This window comes from Coregonus clupeaformis, unplaced genomic scaffold (assembly GCF_020615455.1).
Source record: "Coregonus clupeaformis isolate EN_2021a unplaced genomic scaffold, ASM2061545v1 scaf0235, whole genome shotgun sequence".
NCBI classification, from domain to species: Eukaryota; Metazoa; Chordata; class Actinopteri; order Salmoniformes; family Salmonidae; genus Coregonus; species Coregonus clupeaformis.
In genome coordinates, this window is record NW_025533690.1 from 256,860 (window position 1) to 271,568 (window position 14,709).

Genomic DNA, 14,709 nt, shown 5'->3' on the forward strand with positions numbered 1-14,709 from the left:
AAAATGAAACAAAACAGCGCACAAACAGGTGCGTAAACTCCAGCGCAGTGGAGAGAAGCTCAACCGAGCGAAAACACGTCTGACACAATCAATAATACACAACACCTGACAAACACAACGGGAACTAAATAGGACACTAATGACACACTAAATGAAAACAGGTGTGACAACACTCAGACAAAAGCAAACGAACATGAAACATACAACGGTGGCAGCTAGTATTCCGGAGACAACGAACGCCGAAGCCTGCCCGAACAAGGGAGAGAGGCAGCCTCGGCCGAAAACCGTGACAGTACCCCCCTTGACGCGCGGCTCCAGACGTGCGCTGACTCCGGCCTCGGGGACGACCCGGAGGACGCGGAGCCGGGCGCGTCGGGTGCCCACGATGGAATTCCGTCAGGAGAGACGGGTCCAAAATGTCTCTCCTCGGCACCCAGCATCGCTCCTCCGGACCGTACCCTCCCACTCCACTAGATACTGGAGACCCCCATCCGACGTCTCGAATCCAAGATGGACCTCACGGGAGTACGCCGGTGCCCCCTCGATGTCCAATGGGGGCGGAGGAGTCTCCCTGATCTCACTGTCTTGGAGTGGGCCAGCTACCACCGGCCTGAGAAGGGACACATGGAACGAGGGGTTAATACTTTTATATTCAACAGGTAGCTGTAATTTATAACACACCTCGTTCAACCTTCCCAGGACTTTAAATGGCCCCTACAAACCGCCGACCCAGTTTCCGACAGGGCAGGCGGAGGGGCAGGTTCCTGGTAGAGAGCCAGACTCGATCACCAGGTGCGTACACCGGTCCCTCACTGCGGTGGAGATCAGCGCTCGCCTTATGACGCCGGAGGGCCCGCTGCAGGTGGACGTGTGCAGCGTTCCATGTCTCCTCCGAGCGCCTCGCCCACTCATCCACCGCAGGAGCCTCGATCTGGCTCTGCTGCCAGGGTGCCAGAACCGGCTGGTAACCTAACACACATTGGAAAGGGGTTAGGTTAGTGGAGGAATGGCGTAGGGGAATTCTGGGCCATTTCGGCCCAGGGAACGTCACCTGCCCACTCCTCCGGCCGGTCCTGGCAGTATGTTCTAAGAAACCTGCCCACATCCTGGTTTACACGTTCCACCTGCCCATTACTCTCCGGGTGGTAACCCGAGGTGAGGCTCACCGAGACCCCCCAACCGCTCCATAAAGGCCCTCCAGACTCTGGAGGTAAATTGGGGACCCCGATCAGACACAATATCCTCGGGTACCCGTGAGTGCCGGAACACATGGGTGAATAGGGCTTCGGCAGTTTGCAGGGGCGGTAGGAAGGCCCGGCATGGGGAGCAAACGACAGGCCTTAGAAAACCGGTCCACAACGACCAGTATAGTGGTATTCCCCTGTGAAGGAGGAAGGTCAGTAAGGAAATCCACCGAGAGGTGGGACCATGGTCGTTGTGGCACGGGCAGGGGTAGTAACTTACCCCTAGGCAGATGTCTAGGCGCCTTACACTGGGCGCACACCGAGCAGGAGGAAACATAAACCCTCACATCCCTTGCCAACGTGGGCCACCAGTACTTGGCACTAAGACAGTGCACTGTCCGGCCGATACCCGGATGTCCAGAGGAGGGTGACGTGTGAGCCCAATAGATCAATCGATCCCGAACCTCGAGCGGAACGTACTTCCGACCCTCCGGGCACTGTGGTGGACTAGGGTCGGTGCGTAACGCCCGCTCGAGTTCAGCATCGACCTCCCACACTACCGGTGCCACCAGACACGACTCCGGCAGTATGGGAGTGGGCTCCACGGACCTCTCCTCCGTGTCATACCGCTCGAGACAGCGCATCTGCCTTACCATTCTGTGACCCAGGGATGTACGTGATCTTAAAAGTAAACCTGGTCAAGAACATATTCCATCTTGCCTGGCGAGGGTTCAACCTCTCGCTGCCCGGATGTACTCCAGGTTACGGTGGTCCGTCAAAATGAGGAAAGGGTGTTGAGCCCCTCAAGCCAGTGCCTCCACACCTTTAGGGCCTGTACCACGGCTAACAGCTCCCTGTCCCCTACGTCATAGTTCCGCTCCGCCGGACTGAGCTTCTTAGAATAAAAGGCACAGGGGCGGAGTTTAGGTGGCGCGCCAGACCGTTGTGAAAGCACGGCTCCTAGACCGGCCTCTGACGCGTCCACCTCTACCTGGAACGGCAAAGAGGGATCCGGATGCGCCAGCACCGGGGCCGAGGTAAACAGGTCCTTCAGCCTCCCAAACGCCCTGTCCGCCTCGGCCGACCACTGCAGACGCACCGGACCCCCTTCAAAAGAGACGTGATGGGAGCTGCCACCTGTCCAAAACCCCGGATAAACCTCCGGTAGTAATTCGTAAACCCCAAAAACTGCTGCACCTCCTTCACAGTGGTTGGTGTTTGCCAATTACGCACGGCCGACACCCGGTCTACCTCCATCTTCACCCCTGACGCAGACAACTGATACCCCAAAAAAGGAGACCGACTCCTGGAAAAACAGACACTTCTCTGCCTTCACATACAGGTCGTGCTCCACCAGCCTCCGCAACACTCTACGCACCAGGGCCACATGCTCGACACGGGTAGGCGAGTACACGAGAATGTCATCAATGTACACAACCACCCCCTGCCCCTGCATGTCCCTGAAGATCTCATCCACGAATGATTGGAAAACTGACGGAGCGTTCATCAACCCGTATGGCATGACCAGATACTCGTAATGGCCCGAGGTGGTACTAAAGGCTGTCTTCCATTCATCGCCCTCCCTGATGCGCACCAAGTTGTACGCGCTCCTGAGATCTAATTTAGTGAAGAAACTCGCCCCATGCAACGACTCAGTCATGGTCGCAATCAGCGGGAGTGGATAACTGTACTTCACCGTAATCTGATTGAGACCACGGTAATCGATGCACGGCGCAAACCACCATCCTTTTTCTTCACAAAAAAGAAACTTCGAGGACGCAGGGGAAGTGGAAGGCCGTATGTATCCTTGTCTCAGAGATTCTTCTATGTAAGTCTCCATAGCTTTCTTCTCCTCTTGAGACAGAGGATACACATGGCTCCGTGGGAGCGCAGCTCCTGCCTGGAGATCTATCGCACAATCTCCCTGCCTATGGGGCGGCAACTGCGTGCCTCGCCTTACTAAACGCAATAGCCAAATCCCCATACTCAGGGGGAACGTGCAATGCGGGCACCTGGTTTGGACTCTCCACCGAGGTAGCCCCTACGGAAACGCCCAAACATCTACCCACACACTGAGCAGACCACTCCATCAGAGCCCTCTCCTGCCACGAAATGGATGGGTTATGGGTACTCAACCAGGGCATGCCCAGCACCACCGGATACGCAGGAGAGTCAATCAGAAATAGCTGAATCATCTCCCTGATGACCCCCTGCGCACACATCCTAAGTGGCGCCGTGACCTCCCTGATCAAGCCCGTACCCAACGGACGGCTATCTAGGGCATGAACGGGGAAAGGAACATCAACAGGAAGAAGGGGAATCCCCTAACGCTAAACAAAACTTTTTTATCAATAAAATTCCCAGCCGCGCCTGAATCTACCAGCGCCTTATGCTGGGAATGAGGTGCTACCTGTGGAAAAACGCACAGGCATACAAAAATGTGCAACAGAGAGCTCTGGGTGAGTGGGGCGCCTACTCACCTGGAGGGAATCCCCAGTGCGGGACCTGTCGTCCTCTCCCCTAGGAGGCCATCCCCAGCACCTAGCCGCGGTGTGTCCTCCCCGACCACAGTTGGTGCAAGGGATGGACGCCCTAGTAAGCCGACCCCTCCTCTCTCTAGCGCCAGCGCCCCGAGCTCCATGGGGCACGGCTCGGAGCGCTGGAGGGTGAAATGGACGGACCCCCTCGGGAACGCCCCGGGTAGCTAGCAGGTTATCCAGCCTGATGGACATGTCGACCAACTGGTCAGACGTGAGGCTGGTGTCCCTACAGGCCAGCTCCCGACGGACGTCCTCTCGTAGACTACACCTGTAGTGGTCGACGAGGGCCCGATCATTCCACCCTGCATCTGCCGCTAGAGTACGGAATTCGAGGGCGAACTCCTGAGCACTCCTCCTCCCCTGCCGGAGGAAGACCAGACGCTCCCCCGCCGCTTTCCCCTCCGGGGGATGGTCAAACACCGCCTTGAAGCGGCGGGAGAACTTGCTAGTACGTTATGGTGTCCGCGTCGATCCTCCTCCACTCCGCGTTGGCCCATTCCAACGCCTTCCCGGACAGGCAGGAGATCAGGCGGACACGCTCTCATGTCCCGAGGGCGCCGGATGCACGGTGGCCAGGTACAGCTCCACCTGGAGAAGGAAACCCTGGCACCCGGCCGCGGTCCCATCGTAAGCCCTCGGGAGCGAGAGTCGGACTCCTCGGGGTTCTGGTGCGGGAATAGGCTGACTGGCCGATGGTGCTGGCACGGAGGGTGGCGGTGGAGGCGTCCCCCAGCCTCGGATGGTGGTGATCACCTCCTGCAGTGTGGTCCCCATCTGCAGGATCTGGTCCCCTTGCTCCCGGACCCTGTCCTCCAGAGTCGCCTGGGCTGCTGCGGCTCCTGCTGATTCCATTGTGGTGTATTATTCTGTCAAGGCGTGCTGTAGGTGCAGTGGCGGAATCAAACGCAGGACGCAGACGGATAATCCAACAGACTTGTATTAAGCCGAAACACGGCAAACGGACAACACTTGCCCGAAGGCGAAAATGAAACAAAACAGCGCACAAACAGGTGCGTAAACTCCAGCGCAGTGGAGAGAAGCTCAACCGAGCGAAAACACGTCTGACACAATCAATAATACACAACACCTGACAAACACAACGGGAACTAAATAGGACACTAATGACACTAAATGAAAACAGGTGTGACAACACTCAGACAAAAGCAAACGAACATGAAACATACAACGGTGGCAGCTAGTATTCCGGAGACAACGAACGCCGAAGCCTGCCCGAACAAGGGAGAGAGGCAGCCTCGGCCGAAACCGTGACAACACCCTATACCCTATACAATACACCCTACACAATACACCCTATACCCTATACAATACACCCTATACAATACACCCTACACCCTACACAATACACCCTACACCCTATACCCTACACCCTACACCAGGGTTCTTCAATTCCGGTCCTGGAGGGCCGAAACACTTCTGTTTTTTATTTCTACCTGATAGTTAATTGCACTCACCTGGTGTCCCAGGTCTGAATTAGCCCCTGATTAGAAGGAGAGGATGAAAAACAGGGGTGTTTCGGCCCTCCAGGACCGGAATTGAAGAACCCTGCCCTACACCCTATACAATACACTCTACACCCTACACAATACACCCTATACAATACACTCTACACCCTATACAATACACCCTATACAATACACCCTACACCCTATACCCTATACAATACACCCTATACCCTATACAATACACCCTACACCCTATACCCTACACCCTATACCCTATACACCCAATACACCCTATACCCTATACAATACACCCTACACCCTATACCCTACACCCTATACCCTATACACCCAATACACCCTATACCCTATACAATACACCCTACACCCTATACCCTATACCCTACACCCTACACCCTATACACCCTACACCCTATACAATACACCCTATACCCTATACAATACACCCTATACCCTATACCCTACACCCTATACCCTATACACCCTATACACCCTACACCCTATACAATACACCCTATACCCTACACCCTATACAATACACCCTATACCCTATACCCTATACAATACACCCTACACCCTATACCCTACACCCTATACCCTATACCCTACACCCTACACCCTATACACCCTATACACCCTATACACCCTATACCCAATACACCCTATACAATACACCCTATACCCAATACACCCTATACAATACACCCTACACCCTACACCCTATACAATACACCCTATACCCTATACCCTATACAATACACCCTATACCCTACACCCTATACAATACACCCTATACCCTACACCCTATACAATACACCCTATACCCTATACCCTATACCCTACACCCTACACCCTATACCCTATACAATACACCCTATACCCTACACAATACACCCTATACCCTACACCCTATACAATACACCCTATACCCTATACCCTATACACCCTATACCCAATACACCCTATACAATACACCCTACACCCTACACCCTATACACCCTATACCCAATACACCCTATACAATACACCCTATACCCTATACCCTATACCCTACACCCTATACACCCTATACCCAATACACCCTACACCCTATACCCTATACACCCTATACCCTATACAATACACCCTATACCCTACACCCTATACCCTATACCCTATACCCTACACAATACACCCTATACAATACACTCTACACCCTACACCCTATACAATACACCCTATACCCTACACCCTACACCCTACACCCTATACAATACACCCTACACCCTATACAATACACCCTACACAATACACCCTATACAATACACCCTATACCCTATACAATACACCCTATACCCTATACCCTATACCCTATACCATATACCCTATACCCTATACAATACACCCTATACCCAATACACCCTACACCCTATACAATACACCCTACACCCTATACAATACACCCTACACAATACACCCTATACAATACACCCTATACCCTATACAATACACCCTATACCCTATACCCTATACCATATACCCTATACCCTATACAATACACCCTATACCCAATACACCCTACACCCTATACAATACACCCTACACCCTATACAATACACCCTACACAATACACCCTATACAATACACCCTATACCCTATACAATACACCCTATACAATACACCCTATACCATATACCCTATACCCTATACCATACACCCTATACAATACACCCTATACCCTATACAATACACCCTATACAATACACCCTATACCATATACCCTATACCCTATACCATACACCCTATACAATACACCCTATACCCTATACAATACACCCTATACAATACACCCTATACCATATACCCTATACCCTATACCATACACCCTATACAATACACCCTATACCCTATACAATACACCCTATACAATACACCCTATACCATATACCCTATACCCTATACCATACACCCTATACAATACACCCTATACCCTATACAATACACCCTATACCCTATACAATACACCCTATACAATACACCCTATACCCTATACAATACACCCTATACAATACACCCTATACCCTATACAATACACCCTATACAATACACCCTATACCCTATACAATACACCCTATACCCTATACCCTATACCATATACCCTATACCCTATACAATACACCCTATACAATACACCCTATACCCTATACAATACACCCTATACCCTATACCCTATACCATATACCCTATACCCTATACAATACACCCTATACCCAATACACCCTACACCCTATACAATACACCCTACACCCTATACAATACACCCTACACAATACACCCTATACAATACACCCTATACCCTATACAATACACCCTATACCCTATACCCTATACCATATACCCTATACCCTATACAATACACCCTATACCCAATACACCCTACACCCTATACAATACACCCTACACCCTATACAATACACCCTACACAATACACCCTATACCCTATACACCCTATACCCTATACAATACACCCTATACCCTATACCCTATACCATATACCCTATACCCTATACAATACACCCTATACCCAATACACCCTACACCCTATACAATACACCCTACACCCTATACAATACACCCTACACAATACACCCTATACAATACACCCTATACCCAATACACCCTACACCCTATACCATATACCCTATACCCTATACAATACACCCTATACCCTATACACCCTATACCCTATACACCCTATACCACCAGAGCTACCTACTACTGCTGATGACTGGTGTACTGTTACTACTCTGAGGTAAGCACCCTACACCCTACACCCTACACCCTACACCCTACACACTATTCACTATACAAGCCCCACCACCAAACCACAACAGTTTATCTACTGTACCTATCACTTTCCACTCTCATTTATCCTCAAAGTACACTGAACAAAAAAATTTAAACAACATGCAACAATTTAAAAGATTTTACTGAGTTACAGTTCATATAAGGAAATCAGTCAATTGAAATAAATTCATTATGCCCTAATCTATGGATTTCACATGACTCGGAATACAGTTATGCATCTGCTGGTCACAGACACCTTAAAAAAAAGGTAGGGGTGTGGATCAGAAAACCAGTCAGTATCTGGTGTGACCACCATTTGCCTCATGCAGCACAACACATCTCCTCAGTTCTGCCTCCAAGACAGGATTCTGCCTCTACTGCCATTCATTCCATTTAGACTGGTTTGGATTTCTCCCTGACCAAGATGGCTTCCATTTTCACCCCATTCTGGAACCTTGAGGGTTTATGACATAGCCCCTCTAGTAATTTAATAGGATCTCTAAGGCACACCTCGTCATTGGGCCTGCTGACGAGAGCTGGTCTGACACCGGAGCTGCAGAGCGGACCACATTTCTTTTCTTTTCAGTAATCAAGGCCATGCGCACGCACACGCAACAAGAATGGATGAAAGGACATGTGATGTCCCACACATAGGGCTGTGACGATTATGGAATCATGGGTAATGATTCATTGTCACGGAAATGGACACTGTTATTGTCATAATTGTCATTTTTCGTAACCATTTTAAAAAAAAGATTGTAATCCATCATAATCCATATTTGAGACACTTTACTTGACACCCAACGTCATAACACGTTATGACACGGTCATAACCATGTCATAATATGTCATAACAGCTGACGTAACTTGCATAACTTCTTAAGTCCTTTGTTGTTGTTGTAATGAATGCTTTTTCCCCATCATATTTTAAATAACTTGCAGAAAATACATTTTATGACACTGTCATGAAGCATTATGACCATCATAATCATATAAGCCAGATAGTCCTATCACGTGTATGCCCTGCTCCTGAAATCTGCTCCTGCATTCATCCCAGTCATCAGCAACAGAGCATTGGGGTATGTGCATGTCTGACATCAATTTGTGTGCAATGATAATTTAATATTATCAATTTCAGAAAATGTTATATACTGTAACATAAACATACTGTTGACAAGTAGGCTATGGTGTAATGGAATGTTTTGCCTTGTGTGGTAGGTTTTGTGGGTTTTGACACTCTTATGTAGGTGTCATAACCAGCCATACAATAACACAATATATATGTCACAACAGGTCTAAATATGTGTCATGAAAGTGTCATGACGATATTATGACAGGTTATGACATGTTATGTCAGCTGTTATGATATATTATGACATGGTTATGACCATGTTATGACACTGGGTGTCAAGTAAAGTGTTACCAAATGATCTATGACATACTTTGGTCCACACCGGTCTCAAAAACAAATGGTTTTGGAAGTGCTGTGCACCTGGTGCCTCACTGCAGACATGGGATGCTCCAAGGCATGTTCATTAGTAGCGTTTGGATTAAGTGCAAACTGGAAACTGCATATCCTGAGGCGGCATTTATTGTAGCTGGGGACTTTAATAAAGGAAATATGAGGAAAACGCTACAGAAATTCTATCAACACGTCTCCTGTGCTACACGCACAACATGGACCCTGAATCATTGCTACTCTCCCTTCCGATATGTCTACAAGGCCCTCCGCCGTCCTCCCTTCAGCAAATCAGATCACGCCTCCATTCATGTGGTCCTCTGTAGCTCAGCTGGTAGAGCACGGCGCTTGTAACGCCAAGGTAGTGGGTTCGATCCCCGGGACCACCCATACACAAAAATGTATGCACGCATGACTGTAAGTCGCTTTGGATAAAAGCGTCTGCTAAATGGCATATTATTATTATTATTAATATTATTCTGCTCCTCCCCACCTATAGGCAGAAACTTAAGCAGGAAGCACCCATGGTAAGGACTATTCAACATTGGTCTGATCAATCAGAATCTATGCTTTAAGATTGTTTTGATCACGCGGACTGGGAAAGGTCGCCTCTGAGAATAGTATTGACGTATACACTGACTCGGTGAAGGGGTTAATCAGGAAGTGCATAGAGGATGTTGTTCCCACTGTGACGATTAGAACTTATCCAAACCAAGAACCGTGGAAAGATGGCAGCATTCGCACAAAAACTGAAAGCATTTAACCATGGAAAGGTGACTGGGAACGTGGATGTGTACAATCAGACCAGCTACGACCTCCGTGACCTCCGTAAGACAATCCAATAGATTTAAAACGACAGTACAGGAACAAAGTGCAGTCGCAATTCAATGGTTCAGACACAAGATGCAGGGACTCCAGACAACCACAGATCAGAAAGGGAAAGCCAGCCAGGTCTCGGACACCGACGCCTCGCTCCCGGACGAGCTAAACACCTTCTCCCGCTTTGAGAAAAATTACAACGAGACACTGACGCCGGCCCCCGACTCTCATGAGGACTGTTCCTCAACACGGGGGGCCCTACAGGGGTGCGTGCTCAGCCCCCTCCTGTACTCAATTATCGAGTTTGCTGACACAGGATGTACCATTGAGAGAATCCTGTTGGGCTGTATAACCACCTGGTACGGCAATTGCAACATCCGCAACCGCAGGGCTCTCCAGAGGGTGTTGCGGTCAGCTCAATGCATCAGTGGGGGCACACTGCCTGCCCTCCGGGACATTTACATCACCCGGTGTCACAGGAAGGCCAAGAAGATCATGAAGGACCTCAGCCACCCAAGCCACGGCCTGTTCACCCCGCTACCATCTAAAAGGCGGAGACAGTACAGGTGCATCAATGCTGGGACCGAGAGACTGAGAAAGAGCTTCTATCTCCAGGCCATCAGACTGCTACACAGTAGCCGGCCTCCACCCAGTACCCTGCCCTGAACCTTAGTCAATGTTCTAGCCGGCTACCACCCGGTACTCTACCCTGCACCTTAGAGACTGTTTTGCCCTATGTACATAGTCATTGAACACTGATCACTTGTTCACATACTGTTTTACCCACTTCATATGTATATACTGTATTCTAGTCATGGTTCATCCTATATAACTACTGCTGCACACACCTTTTCTGTTCATATACTGTCCATACTGTCCATTATACAATGGTAGAAAATAAAAACAGTCAAAATAAAGACAAGCCCTTGAATGAGTAGGTGTGTCTAAACTTTTGACTGGTACCATATATATATATATATATATATATATATACACACACATTCCATTATATGTGTATAGTGTACATACACTCTGGCCAGTTTATTAGGTACACCCATCTAGTACTGGGTTGGACCTCCCTTTGCCTCCAGAACAGCCTGAATTCTTCGGGGCATGGGAAACTTTGCTCAGTTGGTATCAAGGGACCCTAACGTGCGCCAGGAAAACATTCCCCACACCATTACACCATCGCCACCAGCTTGTACCATTGACACCAGGGAGGATGGGGCCATGGACTCATGTTGCTTACGCCAAATTCCTGACTGCCATCAGCATGACGCAACAGGAACCGGGATTCGTTGGACCAGACACCATGATTCGCTTCTTCTTGTTTTTAGCTGATAGGAGTGGAACCCGGTGTGGTCGTCTGCTGCAATAGCCCATCCGTGACAAGGACAGACGAGTTGTGAGTTCCGACATGTCGTTCTGCAAACCACTGTTGTACTGCGCCGTTATGTTCCTCTTTGCCAGTTAGCTTGTGCCATTCTTGCCATTCTCTTTTGACATCTCATCAACAAGCTGTTTTTGCCCACAGGACTGCTGCTGACTGGATGTTTTTTGTTTGTCGCAACATTGTAGGTAAACTCTAGGAGGCCGTCCGTTTCTGAGATACTGGAACCGGCGTGACTAGCACCGACGATCATAGCACGCTCAGTCGTTTAGGTCACTTGTTTTGCCCATCTAACGTTCAATGGAACAGTAACTGAATGCCTCGATGCCTGTCTGCCTGCTTTATATAGCAAGCCACAGCCACGTGACTCACTGTCTGTAGGAGCGATCCATTTTGGTGAACGGGGTGTACCTAATAAACTGGCCACTGTGTATATTTATATTCAGGTCTCTGACATTGCTCGTTCTGATATTTCTTAATTTAATGTATTCTTTTTTTTACTTTTGGGGATTATGTGTGTATTGCTAGATATTACTGCACTGTTGGAGCTAGAAACACAAGCATTTCGCTGCACCTTTGATAACATCTGCAAATCTGCAATAAACATTGATTTGGGATTTGATTTTAAGACCTTTGGGCCAAAACAATGTGACGAGTTTTCCCTTTCCATCTGAATCTCCCTAGTGGTCAGTATGTCCCTGTATCTCCCTAGTGGTCAGTATGTCCCTGTATCTCCCTAGTGGTCAGTATGTCCCTGTATCTCCCTAGTGGTCAGTATGTCCCTGTATCTCCCTAGTGGTCAGTATGTCCCTGTATCTCCCTAGTGGTCAGTATGTCCCTGTGTCTCCCTAGTGGTCAGTATGTCCCTGTGTCTCCCTAGTGGTCAGTATGTCCCTGTATCTCCCTAGTGGTCAGTATGTTCCTGTATCTCCCTAGTGGTCAGTATGTCCCTGTGTCTCCCTAGTGGTCAGTATGTCCCTGTATCTCCCTAGTGGTCAGTATGTCCCTGTATCTCCCTAGTGGTTAGTATGTCCCTGTATCTCCCTAGTGGTCAGTATGTCCCTGTATCTCCCTAGTGGTCAGTATGTCCCTGTATCTCCCTAGTGGTCAGTATGTCCCTGTATCTCCCTAGTGGTCAGTATGTCCCTGTGTCTCCCTAGTGGTCAGTATGTCCCTGTATCTCCCTAGTGGTCAGTATGTCCCTGTATCTCCCTAGTGGTCAGTATGTCCCTGTGTCTCCCTAGTGGTCAGTATGTCCCTGTATCTCCCTAGTGGTCAGTATGTCCCTGTATCTCCCTAGTGGTCAGTATGTCCCTGTGTCTCCCTAGTGGTCAGTATGTCCCTGTGTCTCCCTAGTGGTCAGTATGTCCCTGTGTCTCCCTAGTGGTCAGTATGTCCCTGTATCTCCCTAGTGGTCAGTATGTCCCTGTATCTCCCTAGTGGTCAGTATGTTCCTGTCATTTGGTATTTTGTCAGTAACACATATTTTCTCCTTCCCTCCAGCTCTGTCCTCTCTAACAGGGGTGAGTGTGTACATGGCCTACTCTGCTGCAGTCTTCCAGGAGGCTCAGTGTCTGGCTGAGCAGATGGGGGTCAATATGGAGGGGATCCAGATCCTGTTTGGCTGGTCCCTGATCCTGGCCTGGGTCTCCAGTGGAACACAACTATTCACCTCCGCTGGCTTCCTGCTGGCCTGCAGAACCGTCACTATACAGAGACAGGAACTGAAATTATGAGACAGGGAAGGATGGGGTGAGAGAGGGAGGGGGAGGGATGGGGGGAGAGAGGGAGGGGAGGGATGGGGGGGGAGAGGGAGGGGAGGGATGAGGAGAGAGGAGGGGGGAGGGATGGGGGCGAGAGGGAGGGATGGGGGAGAGAGGGAGGGGGAGGGATGGGGGAGAGAGGGAGGGGGAGGGATGGGGGGGAGAGAGGGAGGGGGAGGGATGGGGGAGAGAGGGAGGGGAGGGATGGGGGGAGAGAGGGAGGGGAGGGATGAGGAGAGAGGAGGGGGAGGGATGGGGGGCGAGAGGGAGGGATGGGGGAGAGAGGGAGGGGGAGGGATGGGGGAGAGAGGGAGGGGGGAGGGATGGGGGGAGAGAGGGAGGGGAGGGATGGGGGGAGAGAGGGAAGGGAGGGATGGGGGGAGAGAGGAGGGATGAGGAGAGAGGGATGGGGGGAGAGAGGGAGGGGAGGGATGGGGGAGAGGGAGGGGGAGGGATGGGGGGAGAGGGGGAGGGATGGGGGAGAGAGGGAGGGGAGGGATGGGGGGAGAGAGGGAGGGGAGGGATGAGGAGAGAGGAGGGGAGGGATGAGGAGAGAGGAGGGGGGAGGGATGGGGGAGAGAGGGAGGGGGAGGGATGGGGGGAGAGAGGGGAGGGATGAGGAGAGAGGGATGGGGGAGAGAGGGAGGGATGAGGAGAGAGGGATGGGGGGAGAGAGGGAGGGAGGGATGGGGGGAGAGGGAGGGGAGGGATGGGGGGGAGAGGGAGGGGGAGGGATGGGGGAGAGAGGGAGGGGAGGGATGGGGGGGAGAGAGGGAGGGGAGGGATGAGGGAGAGAGGAGGGGAGGGATGAGGAGAGAGGAGGGGGAGGGATGGGGGGACGAGAGGGAGGGGAGGGATGGGGGAGAGAGGGAGGGATGAGGGATGGGGGAGAGAGGGAGGGATGAGGAGAGAGGGATGGGGGAGAGAGGGAGGGATGAGGAGAGAGGGATGGGGGAGAGAGGGAGGGGGAGGGATGGGGGGAGAGGGAGGGGAGGGAGAGAGGGAGGGGAGGGATGGGGGAGAGAGGGAGAAAAAAAAACATGTTTTCATGAATTTTTACAATATAGTCAATTTTGACTTTGCAGCTGGCCTATCTAAGGGGAAATCACTCAGTTCTGCCTCCAATACAAGATTCATAACAATAAACGTCAACCTGCGTCCTTGATGCAATTAAACTCTGTCCTCTCTCTTGAGATATCCATTTGATTGGTTAAGACAGAAGGTCAAGTGTACCTGGAGGGGAGGCG

General features: G+C 50.5%; 1 protein-coding gene across 1 annotated transcript in view; it reads left to right on the top strand.

The window, feature by feature from the left end:
- LOC121551600 (transmembrane protein 114) overlaps positions 1-13,435 on the top strand; it is a 52,940-nt gene extending 39,505 nt beyond the window's left edge. Inside the window, exon 4 of the mRNA XM_041864306.1 lies at positions 13,203-13,435. Coding sequence (XP_041720240.1) covers positions 13,203-13,435 — 233 coding nt within the window. The remainder of the gene's footprint in view (positions 1-13,202) is intronic.
- The last annotated feature ends 1,274 nt before the right edge of the window (positions 13,436-14,709 follow it).